This window comes from Pan paniscus, chromosome 17 (genome assembly GCF_029289425.2).
Source record: "Pan paniscus chromosome 17, NHGRI_mPanPan1-v2.0_pri, whole genome shotgun sequence".
NCBI lineage: Eukaryota > Metazoa > Chordata > Mammalia > Primates > Hominidae > Pan > Pan paniscus.
In genome coordinates, this window is record NC_073266.2 from 41,331,867 (window position 1) to 41,359,746 (window position 27,880).

At 40.7% G+C, this 27,880-nt stretch overlaps 1 protein-coding gene and 1 long non-coding RNA gene across 4 annotated transcripts in view; one reads left to right on the forward strand and one right to left on the reverse strand.

Moving 5' to 3' along the window:
• Nucleotides 1-27,880, forward strand: part of LAMA3 (laminin subunit alpha 3) — a 268,808-nt gene that overhangs the window by 211,145 nt on the left and 29,783 nt on the right. For both annotated transcript variants that reach the window (XM_063597229.1, XM_024926324.4), the window contains 16 exons: nt 203-370; nt 2,047-2,243; nt 3,932-4,048; nt 4,856-5,010; nt 5,475-5,616; nt 6,444-6,546; nt 8,471-8,587; nt 8,677-8,856; nt 10,060-10,202; nt 13,618-13,788; nt 15,317-15,468; nt 15,622-15,784; nt 16,213-16,346; nt 17,479-17,623; nt 21,854-21,973; nt 22,371-22,504. In XM_063597229.1, coding sequence (XP_063453299.1) covers nt 203-370; nt 2,047-2,243; nt 3,932-4,048; nt 4,856-5,010; nt 5,475-5,616; nt 6,444-6,546; nt 8,471-8,587; nt 8,677-8,856; nt 10,060-10,202; nt 13,618-13,788; nt 15,317-15,468; nt 15,622-15,784; nt 16,213-16,346; nt 17,479-17,623; nt 21,854-21,973; nt 22,371-22,504 — 2,341 coding nt within the window. The remainder of the gene's footprint in view (nt 1-202; nt 371-2,046; nt 2,244-3,931; nt 4,049-4,855; nt 5,011-5,474; nt 5,617-6,443; nt 6,547-8,470; nt 8,588-8,676; nt 8,857-10,059; nt 10,203-13,617; nt 13,789-15,316; nt 15,469-15,621; nt 15,785-16,212; nt 16,347-17,478; nt 17,624-21,853; nt 21,974-22,370; nt 22,505-27,880) is intronic.
• Nucleotides 1-27,880, reverse strand: part of LOC117976862 (uncharacterized) — a 63,440-nt gene that overhangs the window by 18,678 nt on the left and 16,882 nt on the right. Inside the window, exons 2-4 of one of the 2 annotated variants that reach the window (XR_010110106.1) lie at nt 21,678-21,868; nt 5,887-6,038; nt 998-2,011 (exon numbers count right to left, since the gene is read on the reverse strand). This is a non-coding gene — a long non-coding RNA (uncharacterized LOC117976862). Of the gene's footprint in view, nt 1-997; nt 2,012-5,886; nt 6,039-21,677; nt 21,869-27,880 lie in introns of those variants that run through there. The other variant, XR_004667683.3, reaches the window with a different exon arrangement.

Sequence of the window (27,880 nt, forward strand, 5' to 3'; positions counted from 1 at the left end):
TTACATTTTTTTTGGTTACATAACCTTCATTGTACACTAAAAGAATTCCCTTTAAGATTTCAACATTATGAAAAGAATCCCATAGTGATACTAAAAAACTAATATAAAATCTCCATAGAAGTTTCTGCCTTTTTTTTTTTTTTTTAAGTAGCCTACTGGAGCCCAGAATTCCCAGTCTAATAGACCACTTGATGTTTCCTAGTTCTTTTAAAGCAGATCTCTGGGACAGATGGAGAGGGAAACAACGTGCCTTCAGGTGACTTTTCCAGAGAGTGGGCTGAAGCCCAGCGCATGATGAGGGAACTGCGGAACAGGAACTTTGGAAAGCACCTCAGAGAAGCAGAAGCTGATAAAAGGGAGTCGCAGCTCTGTAAGAATGCTCCCAAATTCTTGCATCCAGTCCATCCTAATTGATTTGAAACACAACGTGCAGAGTGCAATGTAGAGTTCCCCGTTATAGGTGGAAGGCCTCATGGTTTCAGCGAATATTACTGTTAGAGCATCACGTGGTGAAAATTGGTAGCCCCCAGGAGTCCCAGGTTACCAACGGGCTGTAGAATATAACAGCTTACCGTCATGCAAAGAAAAAAAAAGAAGTTCTTCTAAAAGTTAGATATGGTTGCCTCTTTTTCCTTCTTAACTGCATTTTTCTGATGCTTATTCACCTCTTTCCAGTTTTCTCATTACATCATTATTAATGGTCACCTCACCACTACTGAATTTTTGAATCACAAATTGATATTAGCACTACTACAGATTGAGTTTCCCTTTCCAAAATGCTTGGGACCAGATGAGTTTCAGATTTTTGATTTTTTTGGATTTTGGAATATTTGCATAGACTTAATGAGACCTCTTGGAGATGGGACCCCTGTCTAAACATAAAATTTATTTACGTTTCATTTACATCTTATACACATATATCGAAGGTAATTTTATACAATATTTTTAATAATTCTGTGCATGAAATGAACTTTGTGTGTGTGTGCGTGTGTGTGTGTGTGTGTGTATGTGACAGAGTCTCACTCCATTACTCAGGCTGGAGTGCAGTGGTGTGATCTCAACTCACTGCAACCTTCACCTCCTGAGTTCAAGCGATTCTCATGCCTCAGACTGAGCAATAGCTGGGATTACAGGTGCCTGCCACCATGCCTGGCTGATTTTTATATTTTTAGTAGAGACAGGGTTTTACCATTTTGGCCAGGCTGGTCTCAAACTCCTGACCTCAAGCAATACGCCTGCCTTGGTCTCCCAGTGTGCTGAGATTACAGGCGTGAGCCACCGCACCCAGCCTCTGAAACGAACTTTTGACTGCATTTTGACTGCAACCTGTCACATGAGGTCAGATGTGGAATTTTCTATTTGTGGCATCATGTCATTGCTCAAAAATGTCAGATTTTGAAGCATTTCAGATTTTGGCTTTTTAGATTAGGGATGTTCAAATTTGTATTACAAAAACAAAAAAAGGATATACTAGAAATTAACAGAATACATCAAAAGGTTTTGACTAGAGAAAATGCCTCGTTAGTTCAAAACTGAGAAATATTAGTTTAGTGCATACTTTTTACAGATACTGGTATTTATTCTTTAATAAAATGATGTATCAGTGGTTAATATACAGATACTAGCAGTTTTCTTGCTTAAATTTTTATTGTTCAAATTTAATATGAGTCTTGGCTTTTAATTGTAAGTAGGCAGTATTCACAGTGGAAGGAGCATGCACTTTACCCCCTGCAGCCAGCTCAAGTTCAAGTCCTAAGCCCGACTGGCCATGTAACCTTGGGTCAGTCCTCTCATTTCTCAAGGCTTCCATCTCTTTATCTAAAACATGAGAATGATAATTTATTGTTTTCCTGTGGAAGTTAAATGAGGCAACATGTACAGTGCACATAGCAGGTCTGTGTCAATGTGAGTTTCCTTTCCCATCCCCTCCAAAGTTCAAGGAAAACCATGAAATGAGTAGAAACTCGATTCTTCCTTTGTAGTTTTTATAACCCAGCTTGAGTATGCTCATCTGTCAAGTAGAAAACATGAGGTGATGTATTACAGTGCTGAACCGGATAAGGACCTGGCAGAAAACCCACCAGGGGGAGAACAATGGGCTTGCTAACAGTATACGGGATTCTTTAAATGAATACGAAGCCAAACTCAGTGACCTTCGTGCTCGGCTGCAGGAGGCAGCTGCCCAAGCCAAGCAGGCAAATGGCTTGAACCAAGAAAACGAGAGAGCTTTGGGAGCCATTCAGGTGAGTTCACAGTTTGAAGTTGCACACTTTCGTTAATAAGGATGAGAGAAGCAGGGATCTTTATTATTAATAAAGTGGCATAGCCAGGCACCTGTCTGTACATCTCATTATACCACCTCAGACCCAGATCAGACAGGAACAAAGCGTTAAGTGCAAAACCATAGATGTTTCTAGTCTTCAGCTACCAGAAAAGATTCTGAACTTAAACCACAGACAAAGCAGTGCAAACTGCTTCACCTGCATCCCCAGCTGAAAGAGTGTTGGAGGAATAATGTTGCCAAATAGATGAGAAATTAATATTGCTATAATTAATTCAAAGTATATATTATGTTTTTGGTAATTTACTTTTTGTGTCAAATATGTATACTTTTTAATGAACATAATTATCATAATCACCAGCAAAGGCATTTTAAGCCATAATCTGCTTTATAGGAAATAAAAGTACAGGCCACCTACAGAAGCTGCAATGACAGAATTTAGAGCTCTGGATTTTGCAGTTCATATATACATATATTTGGCGCCACCACGCCTGGCTAATTTTTGTATTTTTAGTAGAGACGGGGTTTCACCATGTTGGCTAGGCTGGTCTCGAACTCCTGACCTTAGGTGATCCACTCGCCTCAGCCTCCCAAAGTGATGGGATTACAGGCGTGAGCCACCATGCCCGGCTTTATAGTTCATATTTTAAATAGTGAACATTGTATGCTAAAACAATGAGGCCAGGTGCAATGGCTTATGCCTGTAATCCTAACACTTTGAGAGGCCAAGGCAAGAGGATTGCTTGGGCCCAGGAGTTTGAGACCAGCCTCGGCAATGTAGTGAGACCCTGTCTCTACAAAAATTTTTTAAAAAATTAGCTGGTCATAGTGGCATGAGCCTGTAGTCTCAGCTACTCGGGAGGCTGAGGTGGAAGGATCGCTTGAACACACTGGTGGGTTGGGAGCAAGGCTGCAGTGAGCCATTATCGAGCCACTGCACTTCAGCCTAGGCAACAGAATGAGACCTGTCTCAAAAAAAAAAAAATTAAAAACAACAAAAATATGAGCGGTTTTATAGGGTTACAAAACAACAGTAAAATCAAAGTTGAATAACACAGGGCAGACCCCAACACAGGAGGAAGTTGGTAAATGAAAATAAATGATGTCTTAGTGGATGACTCCATGCTTAGCTCCCAAAGCCTCTTTGGATGGTACCATGTCTGTGTGAAGTTGCTGATTATGCCAAGGTAAGGGAGCAGACCCAACTTTATAGGCCTCTGAACTCTGGCAGCCTTCCAGCCTGGCATTCTCAGGTTCTGTGTGACCTCTCAGTCAAGTGCCTGCTGTGTTCTCATTGGTACTGGCTGATGGTTAGTGATGGTTTATTTACATAAAATCTTTTGGTCTGTTTCACAAACCAGATTTTGATAATATACCCATCTCATTGGGCAAGTTGACCCCTACTGTAGAAACCTTCTTCAGCAGTGATAGCAATTGTTTCATTGGCATATCATTTAAGGAAACTACGGTGACGTACCTCCACTACAAAAAGAACTGATTTCCTATCACTTTGTAATTGCCTAGACAATGTTCAGGTTCAAGAAAGCATTCTGACTTTGAAATTACTTACATGCTATTGTCCCATAAATTTGTCTATGCCTTCTGATAATATATCATAGAGCTCAAGCAATTTTTTTTTATTTTCTCCAGAGACAAGTGAAAGAAATAAATTCCCTGCAGAGTGATTTCACCAAGTATCTAACCACTGCAGACTCATCTTTGTTGCAAACCAACATTGCGCTGCAGCTGTTGGAGAAAAGCCAGAAGGTAGAGGAAATAGTTGTTCTCTAGAAAAATCTAAAAACATTTTAATTATATTGTGAGAAAACAATGAAATGGGCTGACCTACTTTTTTGTTTATTCAAAGTATAGTCTCTTAGATGGAAGAGAATATATTGAAATGTTAACAATAGTTCTCTCTTGCAAAAGAAGTATGAATGACATGTCTTCTTATGTTCATATGTATTACCTAATTTGTCTGCAATGAGCAAATCACTTTTGTGATAGCAACAAAAAAATTATAATGCTATTTTTAAAATATCAAGCATACAAGCATTTATTAACAGAAGATATTTAAGACTTGATCAAAACTGACACAATTTCTTAGCAGTTCAATGGGGATTTTAAAGTGTCTTTTATAATAACTATTTCTTTTTTTTATTATACTTTAAGTTTTAGGGTACATGTGCATAACGTGCAGGTTAGTTACATATGTATACATGTGCCATGTTGGTGTGCTGCACCCAGTAACTCTGTAATAACTATTTCTAAATCATAAAAAAGTTCTTTGGTTTACTACAACTTTATATTGATGATAACATTGTGCTTTTGTAAAGGTTACTAAAGGGTTTCTCACCATAATGAGAATGTTCAAGATAGTGGTAAACCTTGGGGAAATATTACCAGTGCTACTGTCTGAAGTGACCAAGGATTAACTGGTATAGTAAATAGGCTTAGAAAATATAACATCTCATTGTTGCCCCAGAAACACATCAGTTATGATAGAGTTTGAGAAATCAGCACCTACATTCTTTCCTTGAATTTATACTGTCTTTGTTTATTTGGAAAAAATAGGAATATGAAAAATTAGCTGCCAGTTTAAATGAAGCAAGACAAGAACTAAGTGACAAAGTAAGAGAACTTTCCAGATCTGCTGGCAAAACATCCCTTGTGGAGGAGGCAGAAAAGCACGCGCAGTCCTTACAAGAGCTGGCAAAGCAGCTGGAAGAGTGAGTGCATGGCCCAGGAGACCAGAAGGGCACGTGGGCTGAGCTCAGCAGCTTGTCCTGAGACAAGCAAGGCCCTCCCCTGGGTTGGCTGGGTCTCCAGAACTGGGTGGAGGGCGGAGGGTGGGGTCAAGGCCAATGCCCCAGGCCCAAGTCAGAAGCAGAGCAGCAATAAGGGCACTAATTCCTGGCCACGTCCTTTGGGCACAGCTACAGAGGCCATCACCTCAGGTATCCACTTACCAAATGAAATGGGAAGGGGCTGGGCTCAAGTTGATGGCACCACTGCAGTCAAACCTGGCAGACAGAGAGAGACTCTGCCATCTCTTTATTTTATTTTGTTTTTTTCCATTTCTTAAAAAAAAAAAGAAAGAAAAAATAAAAAGAAGAAATGGAAAGGTTTGGGGGGATGTCAGCTGCTGGCAGAGGAAGGCTGTGGGGAGTGGCTAACCTGCCCCGTCTTCCAGGATCAAGAGAAACGCCAGCGGGGATGAGCTGGTGCGCTGTGCTGTGGATGCCGCCACCGCCTACGAGAACATCCTCAATGCCATCAAAGCGGCCGAGGACGCAGCCAACAGGGCTGCCAGTGCATCTGAATCTGCCCTCCAGGTGGGCACCTGTACCAGCAGCTTCTCCACATTCGCTGTGGAGATGGCTCATTTTTATATTTTCTTTCCGTGGGCTCCAAGGAATAGAAACAAAGCATTATTTTAAATCAGAACTTGTTGTATAGAATAGAACTTGCCCTAGATATGGGTAATTTCTGTATTTGACTATTTCATGTCTGTAGCACAGTTTTAAAACTATGTGTAAAACCAGATAGAAATTACACTGATTGTCAATTTTCAACCTGAACAAATATTATATCCTATATCTTACCAGGTATGCTTCTATGCTGTGATCATTAGCCAAAAAGAGATATTTTTGCAAACAACTTGATCAGCATTTTCATCAGGTCATTTGGTCTTACATCTCGGTGTGTCTGTGGAGTCCTGTGGGATCTTATATGCACCATATGATAATTCCTATATCTGAAAATAAAGAACAAAATATTAAATATCAGAGTTCAGGGGGACAGGCCTTCTTGAATGAGTGAAGACTTTTCTGTCCCAAAGCTTGAAAGCCTGAAAACAACTAAGTTCTCTCCTCTGTTATTGTAGAGGTTTTTGTACGAATGACAGTGAGCAGCTAAAACAAGTGTCACATAATTTGTCAGTATGCCACCAGAGATAGGCCCACCTCCCCAAGCCACATAATTCACATAGGTGTTAGGGCTACCTGGAGCCCTAACTCTTTTAGGGAACAATCTAGTTATAACTCCTTCCCCCTTTGAACTTCATCCTTAAAATTAAGGGCTTCAGACTAGGATAGAAATCTTATTCCATATTTCGTAACATATAGCATTTGTTTAAGGCTGTTAAATGCTTTGCTTTCAGACAGTGATAAAGGAAGATCTGCCAAGAAAAGCTAAAACCCTGAGTTCCAACAGTGATAAACTGTTAAATGAAGCCAAGATGACACAAAAGAAGCTAAAGCAAGGTATTAGGGGGAGTGGGCAATGGCAGGGATAGTCAGGAGCTTTAAATGACCTCTGGGACCAGGTGGGGCAGCCCTAGAAGCAAATGTTGTTTTTGAATCTCAGTGTCAATGCAGATGATACCTTTTATTTATTTTATTTTATTACTATTATTATTTTTAATCGAGATGGGGTCTCCGTTGCCCAGGCTGGAGTGCAGTGGCACAATCATAGCTCACTGTAGCTTTGAACTCCTGGGCTTAAGCTATCCTCCTACTTCAGCCTCCCAAGTAGCTGAGATTACAGGCGTGCACCACCATGCCCAGCTAATTTTTGTAGTTTTTTAGAGGCAAGGTCTTGCTATGTTTCCCAGGCTGGGCTCAAATTCCTGTCCTTACGGGATCCTCCTGTCTCAGCTTCCCAAAATGCTGGGATTACAAGCATGAGCCACCATGCCGGGCCCAGATAATACTTTTTAAATTCATGATTTATTTATCAATTTCGTGTATCCACCCAATATTCTAAATATTCCCCACCTATCATGTACAAAATTAACTAGAGCCTTATAAATATAAATAAATCTTGACAGTGATAGGCCTATTTGGGCCTGGCCTTGGTGGGGAGGCTATTTTAATTTAACCCACCTGTGATCATGGCATTGGCAACCCCACATGTCAAGATCATTGGTTTGGGATCGTTAGAATAACTGCTTTAAAATTTCTTAAGTCCTAAAATCTTTGCAACTAAAAGTCCCCAAAATCACTGCTACTGTGAAGCATGAGAATTTTTTAAGCATAAATTTTATCTCTGGAAAATTTTCATGTATTTTACTTACTTATTTTTTTAAATAATTAAACTCTCTCAATCTCACCAAATTTCTGTGTTTGAAAAATGCTGTTTCTTGTGTTTCTCCAGGCTCTTGTTGTCATCCATGAGTCCAAGGCCCTCATTCAGCCTCTTAGTCCTTTCAGAGGGATTAAATGATGCCTCTGTAAATTAAATAATTTCTCTCCTTTCTGCTTCCTTCTTTTCCTTCCTTCTTTCTTTCTCTCTTTCCTTCACATGTTAAAAAATTAAAGACATGAAAAATAAAATACCAAAAAAGTACTAACATACAATCATTTGCCTTGCAAATTTCAATAATTCGGATTTCCTGGTATGACATCTATTTCTCTCTACAAAATTTGAGCTTCGAGGTAGGCTCAGTGTGCTAAATAGGGTTAGGATGCTAACTATGTTGCTATGTAAACCAGTCCTGGAATTGTAATTGAAGCCATGAATCATCAAGATGGTCTTAAAGCATTTGCTGGTCATTTTTGATGACCCAAGGATGGCAATATTATCAGCTAGGAATGTCTGCTAGCTCCCTTTCTTTCACAGAATTTTAAAAATGTGTCATTTTGGAAATTAACAGAAACAAACAGTGCCTACTTTGTGTCTGTATTTGCCTGGATGAGGCTCTTTCAACAACACTCTTTTCTTGTCCTCTGATGGAAGAGGATCCTTTCTACATTATTAATTCATTCATTCACTCATATATTCATTTACTCAACAAACATATACTAATATTACGCCTCAGCTAGTGCCAGACACTACATTATGTGCTAGGACATGGTAGTGGATAAGACAGATGCATCTTTTACTAAACAGAGTCTCTTACTCTGAGCAGTTAAGAAGTTTAGCCTTCCCCAAGTTATTCAGCCTCTTTCTTTCTTCCTGTGTATTTCCAAGGCATTACCACAAGGCTCTGATTTGCTGCTGACCTCTGTAACTGGAGGATCCCAGAGCTGTGGGTCTGGGCACATGCAGTGGGCATCTCTGAGATGACCCCTATGAAGCAAGTCTACTCAATGCTGTGCAGACACTGGCTACTTCAGGGGCCACAAATACCAATGGAGGATCAAAATGCACAAAGTAATTGCCTCCTGATGCTTTATTTTATTTTAGAAGTCAGTCCAGCTCTCAACAACCTACAGCAAACCCTGAATATTGTGACAGTTCAGAAAGAAGTGATAGACACCAATCTCACAACTCTCCGAGATGGTCTTCGTGGGATACAGAGAGGTCAGCATCTTCCTAATCCATTGTACTCGGTTGGCTTCTTTTGTTGAACGTTTTAGATACTTATACCTCCCTATCTGTGTGTGCATTAGGTGATATTGATGCTATGATCAGTAGTGCAAAGAGCATGGTCAGAAAGGCCAACGACATCACAGATGAGGTTCTGGATGGGCTCAACCCCATCCAGACAGATGTGGAAAGAATTAAGGACACCTATGGGAGGACACAGAACGAAGACTTCAAAAAGGCTCTGACTGATGCAGATAACTCAGGTATCAGGCGATCTCTGGCCAGGACATCTTAGCCATTCTCTCCATTGTTATGTGTTTTGGTCCATTTCCATTCTTCCCTGGTAAAGTCTGATCTCAGAAACTAAAACATTAGAAAACAGCTCCACCTGATACAGGATATATTCAAAGCGTATAGATATCCTGCTAGTTGGAAGGACCAGACAGGATTTTTAATTTTTAGAAAATACATTGAAAATGCTATTGGTTTGCTTTTTTACAAAGTGGAGATATATGTTTCTAAATCATGAGGCATTGAATTATGATTGATATTAAGAATCAGAAAACAGGCTGTGTTTACTGTGCACTGTGGCTCACGCCTGTAATCCCAGCACTTTGGGAGGCCGAGGTGGGCGGATCACGAGGTCAGGAGATCGAGACCATCCTGGCTAACATGGTGAAATCCTGTCTCTACTAAAAATACAAAAAATTAGCCAGGCGTGGTGATGGGCGCCTGTAGTCCCAGCTACTCGGGAGGCTGAGGCAGGAGAATGGCGTGATCCTGGGAGGTGGAGGTTGCAGTGAGCTGAAATTGCACCACTGTGCTCCAGCCTGGACGACAGAGCAAGACTCCATCTCAAACAAAAAAAAAAGGAAAGAAAGAAAGAAAATCAGAAAACAAAGATTTTTTTTTTTCTTTCTGTAGTGGTCAAAGTAAAGGATTTGGTACCTAGATTGCAGAATACAATTCACCATGTACAGTAGTTCCTCCTTATCCTCAGGGGATATGTTCCAAGACCCCTACTGGGTGCGTGAACCCACAGATAGTACCAAACCCTATATATACTATGTTTTTTCGATCTGATAACCCAGACAGCTACTAAGTGACTAATGGGTGGGTAGGGTAGACAGCAAGGATATGCTGGAAAAAAGGAAGATTCACATGGGTGGGACCATATGAGATTTCGTCATGCTATTCCAAACAGCACCCAATTCAAAACTTATGAATTGCTTATTTCTGGAATTTTTCTTTTTAATATTTTTGGACCATGGTTGATAGCAAGTACTTGAAACCTTGAGAAGTGAAACCATGGGTAAGGGGGGAACTACCGTAACTAATTATGACCCATCCTCTTCAACATCTGGGGACCAAACATGCCACTTGACAAATACTGTCAGTAAGAACATTTGTAGTTAGCCTTTTCTTAATGCGCAATCTTACATTTCTATTTTTTTTCTCACCAACAGTGAATAAGTTAACCAACAAACTACCTGATCTTTGGCGCAAGATTGAAAGTATCAACCAACAGCTGTTGCCCTTGGGAAACATCTCTGACAACATGGACAGAATACGAGAACTAATTCAGCAGGCCAGAGATGCTGCCAGTAAGGTGAGTGTATCCCCACGTGGTCAGTGGCCAAGGCTAGTTCTTTAATGAGTTATCACATTTATCAAGAAAGAAAAAAACACTTATTTACTCAAGAATTGGTTGTCTTTCTTTCCCCAATCCTTGTGTTGCTTGAATATAAAGATTGATTTTCTCCTGTCATCCTTCACAAATGTACATGACCTTCATCCTTACATTATCTGGTATATCAGGATCCTGAAGCAATTTGCCCCCATTGAGTTTATTCAGGCAGAAAGAAGGATTTTCTTCCAGGCCCCAGTTTGTAAACTGTAATTGCACATTCAAGGGAGGGTTCTGTGGTCAGAATGTGCCAGTGTGATACTGCACAGGACCTACCCTCCTATTGTAACTTGAAAGTTGTAGAATCCATCTTTGCTGAGGATGGAGGATTTAAGATGACAGCAGTTTTCCATCACTGGAGTACTGATTCACCAGCCTTTCTTGTTTTAACCTGACATTATTTGCTTGAATTACTGACACTTGTCTCTTAAGATTTGTTTTGTCCTAAAATGGCATAAATACAATTTCTTATATTTTCCAATAACTCCTAGACAGCCCTGCAGGAGAGTTTTGGAGGGAGAGGGTTGGAGAGCATAGTCAGAATATCACTGCCCTGGAGGCATCGTGCCCAATAACCAGGCTCACTGTTACTTCTTTTGAGCCTCAGAATCTGCCCTTTCTTCTAAGAAAGCAAAGTATTCCCAACATAAAACCTTGAACAGGAAAACAAAGAGCATAAGGCAAAGTTTGGAAGAACGCACCCTCTTCACACTCATACATGCTTTATAAAAACCAAATGAATAAGAATGTATGCTAGCTTTTACCCTTCTGTGTTCATTCACTAATTTATCCAACAAAAATTTGAAGTGTATTATAGCACAGTGGTAAACAGCTGTTTAACCAAGCCAGACTGTCTTGGTTTCAATTCTTGCTCTGCCTTTGGTGAGCTGTGAGACCTGAGCCCTGTCTCTTTACCTCTCTGTGCCTCAGTTTCTTGGTCTATAGAGCATAGAAAGTACCAACCTCATGAGATTGTTAGGGTTAAATGAGCTAATGTGGAACAGTGCCTGGCAAATAGTAGGTACCATGTTAGTGGAAAAACATAAAATAAAAAGCAGTAAGTAAGTGCTTTTGAATGCCTGGTTGGCATTGGCACTTCTTTGGGTGCTGAGGACACAGAAATTATTAAGTCATAGTTCTGAACTCAGGCTGCTCTCCAGCCACTGCAGGTTGTTTCTTAGACTGTGCTAACAAGCTGGATAGAGGTGTGTTATGTGTATCTTCAAAACCCCCAGTTCTACCTGGAGAGGGTCAGAATAGCACTAATAAGTAGCATTAACAGACATGGATAAGAATGTTCATTGCAACATAGTTTATAATCACACACAAAAAATTTTTTAAAAAAAAGCCACATTTACAACAGCAAACCTGAATGAGCTGGAGCTATGTGTATCAACATGAATAAATCCAAACACATAGTGCCCAGAAAAGAAAGCAAGTTGTAGATAAATGTGTACAGGTGGACACCATTTATATAAAAATATTTAAAACATGAAAAATAGGACTAATTACAGTTTACAGATAAATGCATATTTAATTTTAAAAGATTATGAAAAAATGCATGGGAATTTGCATGGGAATCCAGATCCAGAGTAGTGGTGACCTCTGAGAAGGGAGAGGGGAACGGGTGCCAGTTCTGTCAGTCATGTTCCATTTCATGGTGATGCACATACAGGCATATTCTTCTCCCTCCCTTTCCTTAAATACAAGAAATATCTTAATTTAAAAAATTTAAAGGAAGAGTAGGAATTTGCCAGGTGACAAAAACCAGGAGAGAATGCCAGGCAGAGACTCAGAGAAGGTTCTGAAGGGCAGGGGGTGAGTAGGAGAGAGAGGCGTGAAATGAGCCTGCAAATGTGGGACCCCATCGCTAAGTCCCCTGATTTAATGCCTTGCATATACAAGATCCTTGATAAATATTTAAATATTGATAGAGAAAATGCAGACTTGAGTTAAATCTCATTCTTTTGTATTCGATCGTTAGGAAATATTTATCTTCTTGGTCCACACACCAGGCCTAGTCAGAGAACTTTTGTTAGTGGTCTATTATATATAGGTATAAAGTTTAGAGTAAATGTTTGGAAGCTTTGAACAATTTGAATTGCCTCAACATGCAAGCATGTGATCAGTGGGCTTGTATTTTGTCTACTTTGTTTTTTTTATTTTTGTAGTGATTTAAATTTGAATATGTTTTACAAAAGTATTTGTCCCTGGCATATTAGAAGGAAAAAATGGTCCTTCACCACAGAGAGCTTAAGAAGCTCTATTTTAGAGAGCCTTGATGTACTCACTTATTTTTCAGGACTGAACGCCTATAATAAATAAAACTGTAACATGTAATATATCTAACAGAAGCAGTTCCTTTAAAAGTGCATTTTAAATATTTTAATATATAAATATAAATTTAATATATGCATATATATTTAATTATATATTATAATCATATATTTTATGCATATATAGTGTTATATAATTATATCTGCTTTTATATATTAAATAAAATTATATATTACATACAATGTACATATAATTATATATGCATTTTAATATAATATATAAAATTATATATTATATAACATATAATTTATGCATTTATTATATATTTAATGTATTAAAATGCATATTTATATATAAATATATATAATACATAATTATATATAAATTGTATATTAATATATACTTATAAAAATATATTTTATATATTTAATATATAAATGCATATATTTAAAAATATATATCTATATAAAAACATATAGATATATATAGTTTTGTTTTTTTGAGACAAAGGCTCACTTTGCTCCCTAGGCTGGAGTCCAGTGGCATGATCACGGCATGCTGCAGCCTGGAACTCCTGAGCTCAAGTGATCCTCCCACCTCAGCCTCCCAAAGTGCTGAGATTACAGGTGTGAGCTACTGCACCTGGCTTAAAATATAGTTTTAATGTATTACATGTCTGATTGTATGCCAGGCACCATGCCAAGTGCCTCCATAGATGTTAGTTCATCTGCACAAAAACCTTCTAGGGTTGTAATTCATATTATTGTCATTATCATGATTATTATTGCTGGCACAGAGGACTAAATGCACTGCTCAAATATCCCTGACTAATAAGAAACACAAATGCCTTATGACACAGCTCCGGAAACAGCTTCATGAGTTTATAATCTGGGTCTTGGAGATTATGATCCAGGGTTTAGGGACATTCACATTCCCTTGCTCCTTATCATAACAACTCAGGAAAGGCTGATACATGGCTACGAGTCACAAACTAGCTCTCTGAGCATACCTACTTTCTTCACAGGACAGTGTTTGACACCATGTAACTTACTCCTCACAGGTTGCTGTCCCCATGAGGTTCAATGGTAAATCTGGAGTCGAAGTCCGACTGCCAAATGACCTGGAAGATTTGAAAGGATATACATCTCTGTCCTTGTTTCTCCAAAGGCCCAACTCAAGAGAAAATGGGGGTACTGAGAATATGTTTGTGATGTACCTTGGAAATAAAGATGTAAGTATTGCTTGGACATCTCTCTTGTTTTTGAAACAATGTTTTTCGAGAGGTGTGCTTTTGAGATGTGTGGCACAGCTGCATCACTGCCATTAGCACAGCAGGCAGAAATCCTACTGAGACATCGACAAATCCCTCCAGCTTCCTCCCTGCCCACCTCCCCACTGTGGCAGTGCCCTCGAGGGGCCTCCCATGCATTGTTGGTTGCTAGAGGATCAAGAGGCTTTACCCAATGGGCCCAGCACATGGGCATGTGTGTGTACATGTAAAAAACATATGCACTTGGGGAGGATGATTGGCACCCCTCCATACTACCAAGTTGTATGATTGACACCACACCACCAGGGATCAATACCAAGGAGGAGTAGCTCCTCCTCACAGAATTGTGACCTTGTCCTCTTCCTCAGACCGCCCAGCCTCAGATCCTTCCTCAAGCCTGTGGGATGGAGAGATTATGGGTGAGGACTGGAGTGGAATGAATCCTCCCTCTCCTGCCTAAATGATAAGAAAAGCAGTTGCCCTGTCTCTTTATCAGTGTAAATTCATCACTACTACTACTATCAGTGTAAATTCACTACCCATACAGGCATTTTGAATGGCTGGCTTTAGCTTTTAATCCCTCCTTTTAAAATACATTTCTTTGACATAAGTGTCAGAGGAAAAGCTAATCACTCACTGGGTTAGGATTCAGTTGTTGGAAGAAAAATGCTTGAAATATGGTTCTCAAAAATTCTGCCCAATTAGGAAATTGTTAGTTGTCACTAGTGGATCTTGTATTTAAAGATTCTTAAAATCAACACTATTGCTAATTACTCTTCCATGCTTCAAGAGGTTGGCATTTTATTTGTAGCTTGTTATGTCATGATTTTTTGCTTTGTTTTGTGGTAAAATGCACATTACTTTATTCCTTCAGCAAATTTATACCATATACCTACTATGTGTCACATTCTGGCTTTCTGATAAACAAAAATTTATTCTCGAATGTACTTAATGCCAATGCACACTTAAAATGGTTAAAATGGTAAGTTTTATGGATATTATGCCGTGATTTTAAAACATTTTGTTTCTACCTTAAGGCACTCACATTCTAGCAGGGAAGAAAGATGCATATATAACTAACCATGATAACATAAAGGTGTGACAACAGAGGCATGCACAAAGTGTTAAGAGGATGTTGTGTGGTACTGGGAGAAGCGAAATGGCTTATCTCCCTTACCAGACTAAAATCTGATGGATGGCTGAGTCCATACCTGGGCCCTCTGTATGGTAGGTGCTTGGCACATATTTGTAGATTGAGTGAATGGAGGAATGAATAAATGAGTGCCCTATAACATGAGCAGAGACAGCTCTCACATTATTAACTCTGCATTCTATATTATTCTATAAAATATTGCACCTTGTTTATTCTGTCTCTCCAAGGCTTATTGCCTAAAACCCGTTAGTTATTTGAAATGCATCCTCATCCTCTTGGGATGGGAATTTGAGAAACCACAATGTGAAGTGTTCTGAGGTGGCCCTTTGTCTCCAGGCCTCCCGGGACTACATCGGCATGGCAGTTGTGGATGGCCAGCTCACCTGTGTCTACAACCTGGGGGACCGTGAGGCTGAACTCCAAGTGGACCAGATCTTGACCAAGAGTGAGACTAAGGAGGCAGTTATGGATCGGGTGAAATTTCAGAGGTACAAGTCTGATTGACTGTTGCTCTTCGTGAACCTGACCTGTGCTCACCAAACTTCCATGTATACATGTTGCTGAACCCCATTTTTAGTGGCTTGGCTTTGAATTCCTCAATTTTTTCATTTAACTTTATTATCTAAATTCATTTTAAACAGAATTTATCAGTTTGCAAGGCTTAATTACACCAAAGGAGCCACATCCAGTAAACCAGAAACACCCGGAGTCTATGACATGGATGGTAGAAATAGCAATACACTCCTTAATTTGGATCCTGAAAATGTTGTATTTTATGTTGGAGGTTACCCACCTGATTTTAAAGTAAGTGTAAATGTTATTTCACTGAATTAAATATTAAAATTTTAATTTGGTATGGTGATGACCTCATGTCTCTAATTGTTAATTACATATAAAATGGATTTAACCGCACATTCTTACAGCACATTCTAGAGATGCTAGCTAACACTTATTGAGTGCTTCCTCTGTGCACTGTTCTAAGCTTAAGTATGTTAATTTAAATAAGCATCATGATCATTCCCATTTTACAGATGAGGAAACAGAGACAGCGAGGTGTAATAACTTGCCCACAGTCATACAGCTAGTAAATAGCAAAGCCAGGGCATCTTGTTCCAGGGTTCACATTCTTAATTAACCCTTATGCCATAGTGACTGTTAAAAGTGATTAATTGATACTATTTTGATTATTGTCCTTTGTTCAATTGGTGGAAGATGTTTTATTTCATTTTCAGCTTCCCAGTCGACTAAATTTCCCTCCATACAAAGGTTGTATTGAATTAGATGACCTCAATGAAAATGTTCTGAGCTTGTACAACTTCAAAAAAACATTCAATCTCAACACAACTGAAGTGGAGCCTTGTAGAAGGTAAATAAAATGTAGAAACCAGAAACTCTGTAACTGGAGTTTTGGTAACTTGCAGTACTTTTACATATGATAAAGGATGGGCCAGTGAGATGCTATTGATGTTGCTAGTTGCTTTGGGCCAGTAGTTCTTCAAGTATGTGTGCATGCAACACTGGCAGTCCTGCCCTAAAATCTAATTATGGTAGTCTCTTCTTAATTTGTATGAAATGCTAGATAGAGTTTTCTCACTTGAAAAAAGTCTTTATGAAAATTTTTGTGCCTCCTACCACAAAATATTTAATATTAGATGGTACCTGATCTAGAGGCCTGATTTAGTGGCTCATGCCTGTAATCCCAGCACTTTGGGAGGTTGAGGTGGGCAGATCACTTGGGGCCAGGAGTTTGAGACCAGCCTGGCCAACATGGCGAAACCCCATCTCTATTAAAAATACAAAAATCAGCCGAGTGTGATGGTGTGTGCCTGTAGTCCCAGCCTCTTGGAAGGCTGAGGCACAGGAATCGCTTGAACTCGGGAGGTCAAGGTTGCAATGAGCCAAGATCATGCCACTGCACTCCAGCCTGGGCGACAGAGTGAGACTCCATCTCAAAAAAAAAAAAAAAAAAAAAGAAAGAAAGAAAGAAAGAAAAAGAAAAAGAAAAGAAAAGAAAAGAAAAAAGTGGTTCATAAAATGTGCCATGACTTTTTTGGTACTCTTCCACCTCAATCTTTTTGAAAATTGCTGCCTTGAACTCCTAACCTTCCCTACAATTACAAGGACATGGTATATTCTAATATGAGGTGGACCAAATATTTATTATTCAGAATAAAATTACATTGCAAGTTAATAATCTCTTACATTTCAAAATCTTCAGCTGGTAGACCACATCTTCCTAAGTAGACATTTCCAAAAGGGTATCTTACTCATCTTTGTCGAGCTAGGGTTTGATTGTCAGAGTATGAGAGCACATCCAGGAGAAAGAGCTGGCTGCCTTAACATTTTAAAGATGTCTCCTCTGCTTTAACAAAATTATGACAACTAGATTGCATTTTCTTGGCTCCATTTTTCAGATAGCAACATCTTGTATTAATAAGCACACTGGCATGGTGATCATTTGCTGCTGTGTTCTAATTTATGATGATTAATGTTGACAGGAGGAAGGAAGAATCAGACAAAAATTATTTTGAAGGTACGGGCTATGCTCGAGTTCCAACTCAACCACATGCTCCCATCCCAACCTTTGGACAGACAATTCAGACCACCGTGGATAGAGGCTTGCTGTTCTTTGCAGAAAACGGGGTAATCTATAACAAGCATCCAGATACAACCAAATATATTCATTCTGTTTAGCAATTTGGAGATAACTGGGTTGTTATAAATGACCCACTAGATCTGGAAAACAATGTGTAAATGTTACCTGCATCCTTTTCCTCCACCCAGTTGTACTTTCTGTTGGCTGGGAAATGTACATTTTTTTTTTTAACATTTTTAGTTTCAGGGGTGCAGGTGCAGGTTTGTTATATAGGTAAATCGCATGTCACAGGGGTTTGGTGCACAGATTATTTTATCACTCAGGTAATAAATGTAGTACTCAATAGGTAATTTTTCTGTCCTTAAAAATACTTCCACCCTCAAGTAGGCCCCAGGGTCTGTTGTTCCCTTCTTTGCGTCCATGTGTACTCAATGTTTAACTCTCACTTATAAGTGAGAACGTGTGGTATTTGGTTTTCTGTTCCTACGTTTGTTTGCTTAGGATTATGGCCTCCAGCTTCATCCATGTTGCTGCAAAGGACATGATCTCGTTCTTTTTTATGGCTGTGTAGTATTCCATGGTGTATATGTACCTCATTTTCTTTATCCAGTTTACCATTTATGGGCATTTAGGTTGACTCCATGTCTTTGCCGTTGTGAATAGTGATGCAAGGAACATTGGCGTGCATTTGTCTTTATGGTAGAACGATTTATATTCCTTTGGGTGTATACCCAATAATGGGATTGCTGGATCAAATGGTAGTTTTAAGTTATTTGAGAAATAGACAAACTCCTTTCCACAGTGATTGAACTAATTTACATTCCCGCCAGCAGTGTACAATCATTCCCTTTTTTCCACTTTCAACCTCACCAGCATCTATTATTTTTTGACTTTTTCATAATTCCCTTTTTGACCAGTATGAGATGGTATCTCATTGTTTTGATTTGCATGTCTCTAATCATTAGTGATATTGAGCATTTTTTCATATGCTTGCTGGCAGCATATATGTCTTCTGAAAAGTCTGTGTCCTTTGTCCATTTTTAATGGGGTTGTTTGGTTTTTGCTTGTTAATTATTTAAGTTCTGATAGATTCTGGATATTAGACCTTTGCGTAGTTTGTAAATATTTTCTTCCATTCTGTGGGTTGTCTGTTTAATCTGTTGATAGTTTACTCTGTTGATAGTTTCTTTCATTGTGCAGAAGCTCTTTAATTAGGTTCTATTTGTCAATTTTTGTTTTTGTTGCAATTGCTTTTGGGGTCTTCATCATGAAATCTTTGCAAAGGCCTATTTCTATAATGGTATTTCTAGGCATTTCTATGTCTAGAATAGGTTTTCTTCAAGGGTTTTTTTTTTATAGTTTTAGGTTTTACATTTAAGTTTTTAATTAGTCTTGAGTTGATTTTTGCATATGGTGAAAGGAAGGGGTCCAGTTTCAGTCTTGTGCATATGACTAGCCAGTTATCCCAGCATCACTTATTGAATAGGGAGTCCTTTCCCCATTGCTTGTTTTTGTTGACTTTGTCGAAGATCAGATGGTTGTAGGTGTGTGGCTTTATCTCTGGGCTCTCTATTCTGTTCCATTGATGTCTATTTTAATGAGGGCAAATAATCAGGAATTTGAGAACTTGCCCCCCAAAATGTGGGAGAAATCTCCCCTTTTCCTGTTCTATTCTCATTATCAGTTTTGTTATTTGAGAACCACTGCTTGCCTAAGAATCTACTTATTCTGACCCAAAACATGTGAAAACTTCCTGGGATCTCTAAGATCTAGACTGACTTCCTGCTGTTTCTGTCTTGATCTGATTCTTACCAGGCTGTGTGGGATTGTGTCTTTATCAGCATGTTTGCCTTCTCAAGACACTGAAGCTTCTCTGTTTTCAAGTAGCTGAGATTCCTAGGGACCCTCTAAAATCTATTAGGTTAGAAAAGTCCAAAGTGACACTCTACAAGTGATCATCAGCGCCATCTGCTGGTTGATGGAGAGTTGGCGTGATGTTTGCTGCTTTATACCTATAGCCGGCCTGGAGTTGAACCCTCCGGTGAATAGGAGCTTCTGTAGTTGCTCTCACGGAGTATTTCTGAAGAAATGTGGATGAGCCCAAAGGCTTTCTGGTGGTGCGAGAACATGGGATTGATAAGGAGCTTGGGATTTTACCAGAGTCTTCTACCGCAGGGTGGTGACACTGACCCGGTCCAACTCTCCTCTCTGGGGTTGGTCTGGACCCTTCAGGAGATTCCAAGGCTGGACCAGTTCTGATGGTTTGGGAAGGTCCCAGCCAGCCTGAAGGATACATAGAGCAGAGAAGTCATCCAGCATCTTCAGGACACGGCAGTTGTTTTACAAAACAAGGTCTTCTTTGTACTATAATTTGAAGTTCTTGGAGACTAAGAACCAGAAGTACTACTCATATAATAAGAAAACTTAACATAATACCATTACATAAGAAATGACCTAGAGATCTGCTTTAAGTAGGATGGCTCATGACTCTCAGTAAATTGGTGTAACTCTGTTGTTTATGGTTTGATCAACCTAAGCTGACTCCCAAAGGCAAGGTTTAGGATCCAGATAAGGACTGATTTTCCTCTTAGAAAAGAACTCGGTCCCTGGACCTCAAAGAGAGGCATTCTTATCATTAAGGAACTGTGTAAAAGCAAAGCCTTCAAGCCCTAAGTCAGAAATTGCTCAGCTTATCTTAGGGAAGTAGCTGATTCAAGTATATGTTTCACACCGTAATGGAGATGCAATAATGACAAAGACAGATATGGCTCCCGCCCTCCGGGATTTTATAATCTAGAGGGGAAGAATATGCAAAGGAATGCTGTTAATAGGTTGTTTATTTCATCACAACTGTGAAGAGCTGTATCAAGGAAAAGTTTGGGGGTGAAATGAGGATGTACAACATAAAAGACACTTGAGCAAAGGAAATGCTTCCTCTGAGATCAGGAGGACAGCATTTGAACAGGACATGGGGACAGGCAAGACGGGGGATCCAGGCAGAGGGAGAGGCATGAAGAAGGCCTGGAGGTGGGAAGGGCAGGGAGCACTCAGTGGAACAGTGGCTGCGGGGCTGGAGAGCCAGAGGCAGTGCTGAGAGAGAGGCAGATGCCACGCAGCATCTGGTAGGGGTCGAGGCTTCATCCTGACAGCCGAGGAGAGTCACAGGCTCCCACTGGCATTTTCAAAGACTGCTCTGGCTGTAGGGGGGAATGGACTTTCGGGGGTACATGGGGAGACCGGCGGGTTGTTGCTGCAGGGACTGGCTAAAAACGTTGTGGCTGAGACTAGGTGGGATGACATAAAGAGAGAGCTAAGAATGGCAGAATTCACAAGATTATGTTGGATGGGAGAGAAGGAAGGATCAAGAATGATTCCTAGGTTCTGATAAAGGGATGAGAAAGAAAAAAAATGACTCCTAGGTTTGTGGCTTGCTCAGCAATAAGGGAAAGGTAAGCATGGTGATGTGTGTGTGTGCGCTGCACACGTGCATGCAGGGGGCAGGCTGGGAGTCAGGGAGCGCATGCACCTGGTATAATGGAAGAAGAGGCAGGCTTGGCAGCCTGTAGGAGGCATGTAGGTCATACGTTCTGTGTGAGATATTCTGAATTTGAGGTCTCTGTGAGTCATGCAAGCAAAGCAATAACAACAAGGGAATCACGTGTGCAGACTTGGCCCTGAAGACAGGTCTAGGCTGGGGAGAACAATTTGGGGCCCATCAGTACACCTGGATTGGAGCTACAGGAGAGCCTGTGATTGTCAAGGCAAAGGGAGTGGTGTGGGGAGGAAGGAGTCCTGTGTAGGATCCCCGAGGAACCCCCAACACTGACATGGAAGGTAGAAGGGGATAAACCAACAAATGAGACAGAGACATAAGAATCAGTCAGAAAACAGATGGTGGAAGGTATCTGAGGTCTGCGTAAGACCTCGCCTCTCTCTAAAAGGCACTCATATTTTCAAATAATATTAATGATCTGTATCTTTTCGGTCTCCATCTTTACACACCAGTTATGGATCGCACGAAACAAAATCATGATCATAGCTAGCATTTATTGTGTCTGTCCTGTGGGCCAACCACTGTGCGTGACGTTTAACGTGACTTACAGTATTGAACCATCATCCCATCCCGTGAGGTTGCTGTTGCAGCACCATTATCCCTTTTCACTGAGGCAGCAGCTGAAGCTGAGAGCAGGGGGGTCTGTGAGAGTAACGGGAGTTCCAGTGCTCTGCCTCTTCTTCAGCCAAGCCTTCTGGTCATCTGCATTGTTCCTCTGTCCTAGGATCGCTTCATATCTCTAAATATAGAAGATGGCAAGCTCATGGTGAGATACAAACTGAATTCAGAGCTACCAAAAGAGAGAGGAGTTGGAGATGCCATAAACAACGGCAGAGACCATTCGGTACACTTTTTGAGTCTGTTTACTTGAATCGTTAAATGTCCTTAGTCCTTTAAAATTAAGTCAGTGCCCCCAAATAAATAAATAAAACTTCCTATTACCAGATAAACTTATGGATGTTAACTGAGGGATATATCCTTTTAAAATTTGCACATTTCGGCATGAAATGTATAACATATACATGATATCTATGAAACACGGTTAACTTCAAATACAAACATTTCTATCAAAATGTTTTAGTATCATATTTTTATCCAAAAATGCTACTGCTCAGAGCCTTCCTACTATGTATATAAATGAATCTGGGGGAAGATAAATAAAAACATGATAGTTCTGAACCCCTGTGAATAGAATTCTCTTATTTTCGCTGGCTTGCTGATTCATCTCTCATTTATTTCAGATTCAGATCAAAATTGGAAAACTCCAAAAGCGTATGTGGATAAATGTGGACGTTCAAAACACTATAATTGATGGTGAAGTATTTGATTTCAGCACATATTATCTGGGAGGAATTCCAATTGCAATCAGGGAAAGGTAAGATGATTTTTTTAAAACCAGATTTAAAGCCTTTGTTAGTGGTTATGATTGTGACCAAAAAAAATCTGGTCTGCCATTTTTAACTCCACCAACAAACAAACACAAAAAGTTAACTTTTCCATATTAACAGTATAGTCAACAGAATAAAACAGATTTAAATCCCGAATAAGGAGACTGGGCAGTGGAAAGAAGGAGGGTGGGGGAATGTGTGTCACTGCCGTTGTCATTCTCGGGAGGGGAGGGACCACGAAGGGTATAGTTGGGTTAACAATGCTGGCAGCAAGTAGAACAGAGGCTGTGGCCCTGGGCCCTTGAAGGCTGCATAGGAGAGCGTGGGCGTCCCAAGGCCTGACAGACATCCCTGGGGAACTGAAAGCTGAGGTTGCCACCTTCAGGGAGCCTCTGGAAGAATGTGAGACAGTATGTCTCCTTCACTTCGGCATCAGCTGCTCCTTATATGCTATCGAGCGTGGAATTGTTACGTAACTGTTTCTTGGATGAGTGAACACATGAATTAATTAATGTGAAAGGCAGTAAAGCTTTATCTGAATGGGAAAAATCCCACCATTTTGGAATGCACGTAAAAATAACTTTTACATTTTGATTGTTTGTATCCTCCTGGAAGGCTTTTAGATAGCTGATGATAGTGTGTGGACAGAACATATCCTGGAAGGATTAGTGCAGCCTCATGACTAAGTAAGAGTGCTCCCAGAAGGTTAGGTTATGATAACTTTTGTATGAGATCTGAAGCTAGTTAACTCTTTTGCTAACTTATACATCAGTTGGAAGGAACTAGAATATGATTTATAAGGTGTCATGCCAAGGTATTCTTTATTCTAGAGTCCTTATACATGTGGGCATCTGTCCATTATACGTAGTCAGGTACTAATCTTTGTTTTAAAGTTGTCAGGGTTGCCTCCAAAGGCAAAAATGCAAATGGGAAAGCTGGGCACTTCAACAGAACCTGGGGGTGACATCTTTACTCCCTGGGCTCTGGAAGGAGCCTTGCAGATCATGGTATGTAGCCCCTGAGTTTTACAAATGAAGAAATTCAGAGCCAGTGAGATTATATTAATATTTAATATTATCAATATCAAATAGCAATTCAGCCATGAATAGCCAGTTATGAATTGTCAGTAAGATTGATTTTATTTCCATGAAATGGAATAAAATAAAATCATTTAAGGTAGTCAGTTTTTTCGAGTACTTTTGAGTATGTTTGAGAGTTGCCACTTATTCATTCATTACACAGGATTTATTGAGTGCCTAATGGGCATCAGGCAGAGTGACAGGTGCCAAGAAGGCAACAATGAGCATGGTGGAGCCTGGAGAAGAACAGAAGAGAGACAGTCACTACAGGAGAACGTGACGTGTGCCGTAGGAGGAAGCTCAGGGTGCTGACAGAGCCCAGGAGGGAACCTAATCCAACTGGGGCCATCAGGAAAGTGACCTCTAGCTGGGACCTGAGAGATGCTAGCAGTCAGTGTATGTGAAGCACCAAAGCTGGATAGAGAAAGCATGAACTTGCAAAGAGCTAGAGTACAGCAGGAAGTGGGATAGGGATGCCCCATGGGGCTGATGTGGGCAGCAGGGGCCTGACCACAGAGTACCTTGAAAGTCACAGTAAGGAGCCATTGGAGGGACTTCAGCAGAGAAAGGCCATGACCAAATTTGGGTTTTCAGTAGCTCACTCTAGTGCAGGGCAGAGACTGGATTAGAGAAGAAAAGGGCAGAGGCAGGTAGAGTGGCTGGAGGCCAAGTATATTAACAGAGGTGAGTGATGAGGGTGACCTGGCCCAAGGAGTGGTTGTGCAGGTGAGCAACAGGGATCAGATTCCAAATATATTTAGGATGGTGAATGGGCAGCACTGCACAATGGCTTGGGTTGGGGAATAAAGGGGAAAAGCAGTCAAGAATGATGCCTGGTTTTTGGCTAAGCCCTTGGCAGATGGAACACACCAACAGAGGAGTGGGGTGAGAAGTTAAGTCTGAGACAGGCTTAGTCCAGGAGCCTGAGACACAGCCAGGTGGAGAGGCCCACAAGCAGGTGCACAAAACGGCCTGGGCCTCCAGAAAGGAGGCCAGTCTGAAGAAGGGTAAATGAAGCTCAGGGCCAGGTAGTCATTGAGGTGGTAGAGGCCAGTGGGCTTACCCAGAGCCAGGAGGAATTCTCAAGTTGAGGCAATAAGGAACCCATTGGTGGTGGTTTGTGTTTGCATGATATTAACACAAGGCCCCTAGACAGTGATGTGGATGCCAGTCAGTCCAGGTTTTCTAGAAAAGGGCAGTAGGTAGAACCACAAAAGAGGTGGCTTTAGTTTTGGCTCAGCAAAACTTTAGGTTAATTCAGCACTCAACCTTTATTTGCCTTTTCATCTCCATCCATTAAAGAAATATATAGATATAGAGATGCATATACATAGAGAATTTGCTTTTTTAAAACAATTTTTTGTAGAGATGGGGTCTTGCTGTGTTGCCCAGGCTGGTCTCGAACTTCTAGCCTCAAGTGATCCTCCCACCCCCAGAATTCTGGGGTTACAGGCGTGAGCCACTGTGCCCAGTCCAGAATTTTCTTTCTTTTTTTGAGACAAGAGTCTTGCTCTGTCACCCAGGCTGGAGTTCAGTGGCACCATCTTGGCTCATTGCAACCTCTGCCTCCTGGGCTCAAGTGATTCTCCTACCTTGGCCTCCTGAGTAGCTGGGATTACAGGCATGTGCCACCATGCCTGGCTAATTTTTTGTATTTTTAGCAGAGACAGGGTTCCCCATGTTGTCCAGGCTGGTCTTGAACTCCTGAGCTCAGGTAGTCCACCCACCTTGGCCTCCCAAAATGCTGTGATTACAGGCATGAGCCACCATGCCTGGCCTAGAATTTTCTTAGTAACTTATTTTGGGATCCTCCAAACAAGGGACTGCTTCCTTTTTCTGGGCAAGTTTTATACTTTGACCTTTTGTTTTCTTTTTTTTTTTTTTTTTGAGACAAGGTGTTGCTCTTGTTGCCCAGGCTGGAATGCAATGGCATAATCTCGGCTTACTGCAACCTCCACCTCCCGGGTTCAAGCAATTCTCCTGCCTCAGCCTCCCGAGTAGCTGGGATTACAGGTGCCTGCCACCATGCCCAGCTAATTTTGTGTTTTTAGTAGAGACGGGGTTTTGCCATGTTGGTCTGGCTGGTCTCGAACTCCTGACCTCAGGTGATCCACCTGCCTCTGCCTCCCAAAGTGTTAGGATTACAGGCATAAGCCACCATGCACAGCCTATATTTTGACTTTTTATTAAAATCACTGGAACATGGAAAATGCAGGAGATAGAGGCCAGTCAAAAGATTTCACTGGCCCTTCACTCCCTCTAAAGCAAAATGCTAAGGAATAGTCAGCTGTTCTGGGTGTTGCCTCATCCCTGTGGTGAAGTCTTTGGTGGCCCAGAGATTCCTGAAACTGCCATTGGGCATGAGTCACCGGGAGGTGGGGTGGGCACAGAGGAGTTCCATGGATAATCCACAGCCAAGCTCTGTAGGGGCAACCAGCCAACGCTTCCAGAGCAGGGAGGTGTTCTGGTCCCTGGCATAAATGGAGGGACCTTTTAGACAAAGTTCTCAAACCTAACCTGGAGCAAGGCAAGCAAGTGTAATCACTAAATCAGCTTTGCTCAAGGGATTTTGTGCACGTTTTGTTTCTTCCCACTCTCACTGTAGTGTTTCTTCTGGGAATGGGGACCCAGATCTTGGAATGGCTTGTTTCTGATTATAATCAGAAATCATTCTGTTAATCCCATCTCCTACCCAGGAGAAGAGCAAATCATCCCTGGTAATGCCAGAGGGTGTGACATCAACAAGGGCATTTTTCTTGAGGACCTACACCATTGTTTACAGAGTGTGATTATACACACTAAAATGAAAATGATCCAAAAAGTAGATCTATTGAACATCGACTAAGTACCCAACACTGAGGTTAGGGCTGCCTTTTGTTCTTTTTGCTCTCTGAAGTCGGCCTGCAGCAGCCATGGAGCTGGCTAAGCTTTTGTGGACAGATTGGCCCAAAGTATACATAAATACCCCAACACAGGAACCCACCAACACAACAACTCATGCCCCAGTGCAATCACATTCCTCTAGCAAGTATGTTCAGACCCTGTATCCTGGAGTAAATGTAGAACTGTAGGTCCTCAGGTAAGCCAAGGTAACAAGAATCCCCCCAGGAATAGTGGAAGTAAATCTCTTCCATTTTAATACTTCTGCTGTAGGTAACTCTTCTAGAAAAAGGCATGATCACTTCCAAGTGCTGCAGGAATACCAACTGTAAGCGTAAAAAGCAAGGGCTTCAAGCCTCACTAACCTGTGTGACACACTGACAGTACAGACCCCAGCTCTACCACTTACCAGCTGTGTGACCTTAGGCAAGGCCTTAACCTCTTAATGCCTCATTGCTACATCTATAGTATGGGCATAGTAGCTGCCTATCTCTTAGGGTGGTTGGAAGATTCAGAGTGTGTAAAGGAATTAGCAGAGGTCAGCACATGGTCAGTGCTCAATAAATGTTAGATAAGAAGACCTGCCCTTCCTGCACATGTATCCTAGAACTTAAAATAAAATAAAATAATATAAAAGAGAAAATACCTCCCTCAAAAGCTTATTGTAAGTTGGATTCATAGAGCTTCGTGCAAAATAGGTGGTCTGTATCTGTTAACTGCCTTTCTCTCCCACTATTTTCCTTTTCTGCAACCTTCTTTCTTTGACCAATAATCTATGGAGAGAGGGACATCTGGAATGTCATTGTCCAAGAGATATGTTGAAACCCAAAGAAGAATTGACCTAAAACCATGTATAAATAGGCAAGCTCCAGGAATGGAAATGAACCCTCCTCCTCTTCTGAGGCAAAAGGCCATCTTTATAAAATAATTAGGCTTATACTGTAATGCCAGTGAGGATTTGTTTCTTTCTTTTCCTTTTAATGAAATTTAATTTTAGGTCTATTACACGTAGCTCAACTGTTTCTAATGAATTGGATTAAAATGAATGCAGACACCTTTCCATTTAGAAAAGTAAGCTGCATTAGGGTTTTAGAATGAAATCAGCTTTGGGTTTTCTTAGTACATCATTTGTTTAAGAAACACAAATATTTGCCTGGACTTCAGTTAGGTCATGTGTGTGAATGCTTTATGTGCATTCAGCTCCAGACAGATCCAGAAGTCAAATCGAAGGGGAAATGCCCTGGGGCCATGTAGAAAGAGCTGCTTTAGAAATTGCTCTCATTATATAAGAGCAGTAATATGGGAGTAGTTACTAACTTGAAGATCTCACATTGAGTCCTTACTCTACAAAACACTGTTTGAGTGTGTTACACATATTAACTTTCTTAGACTATGACAACCCTA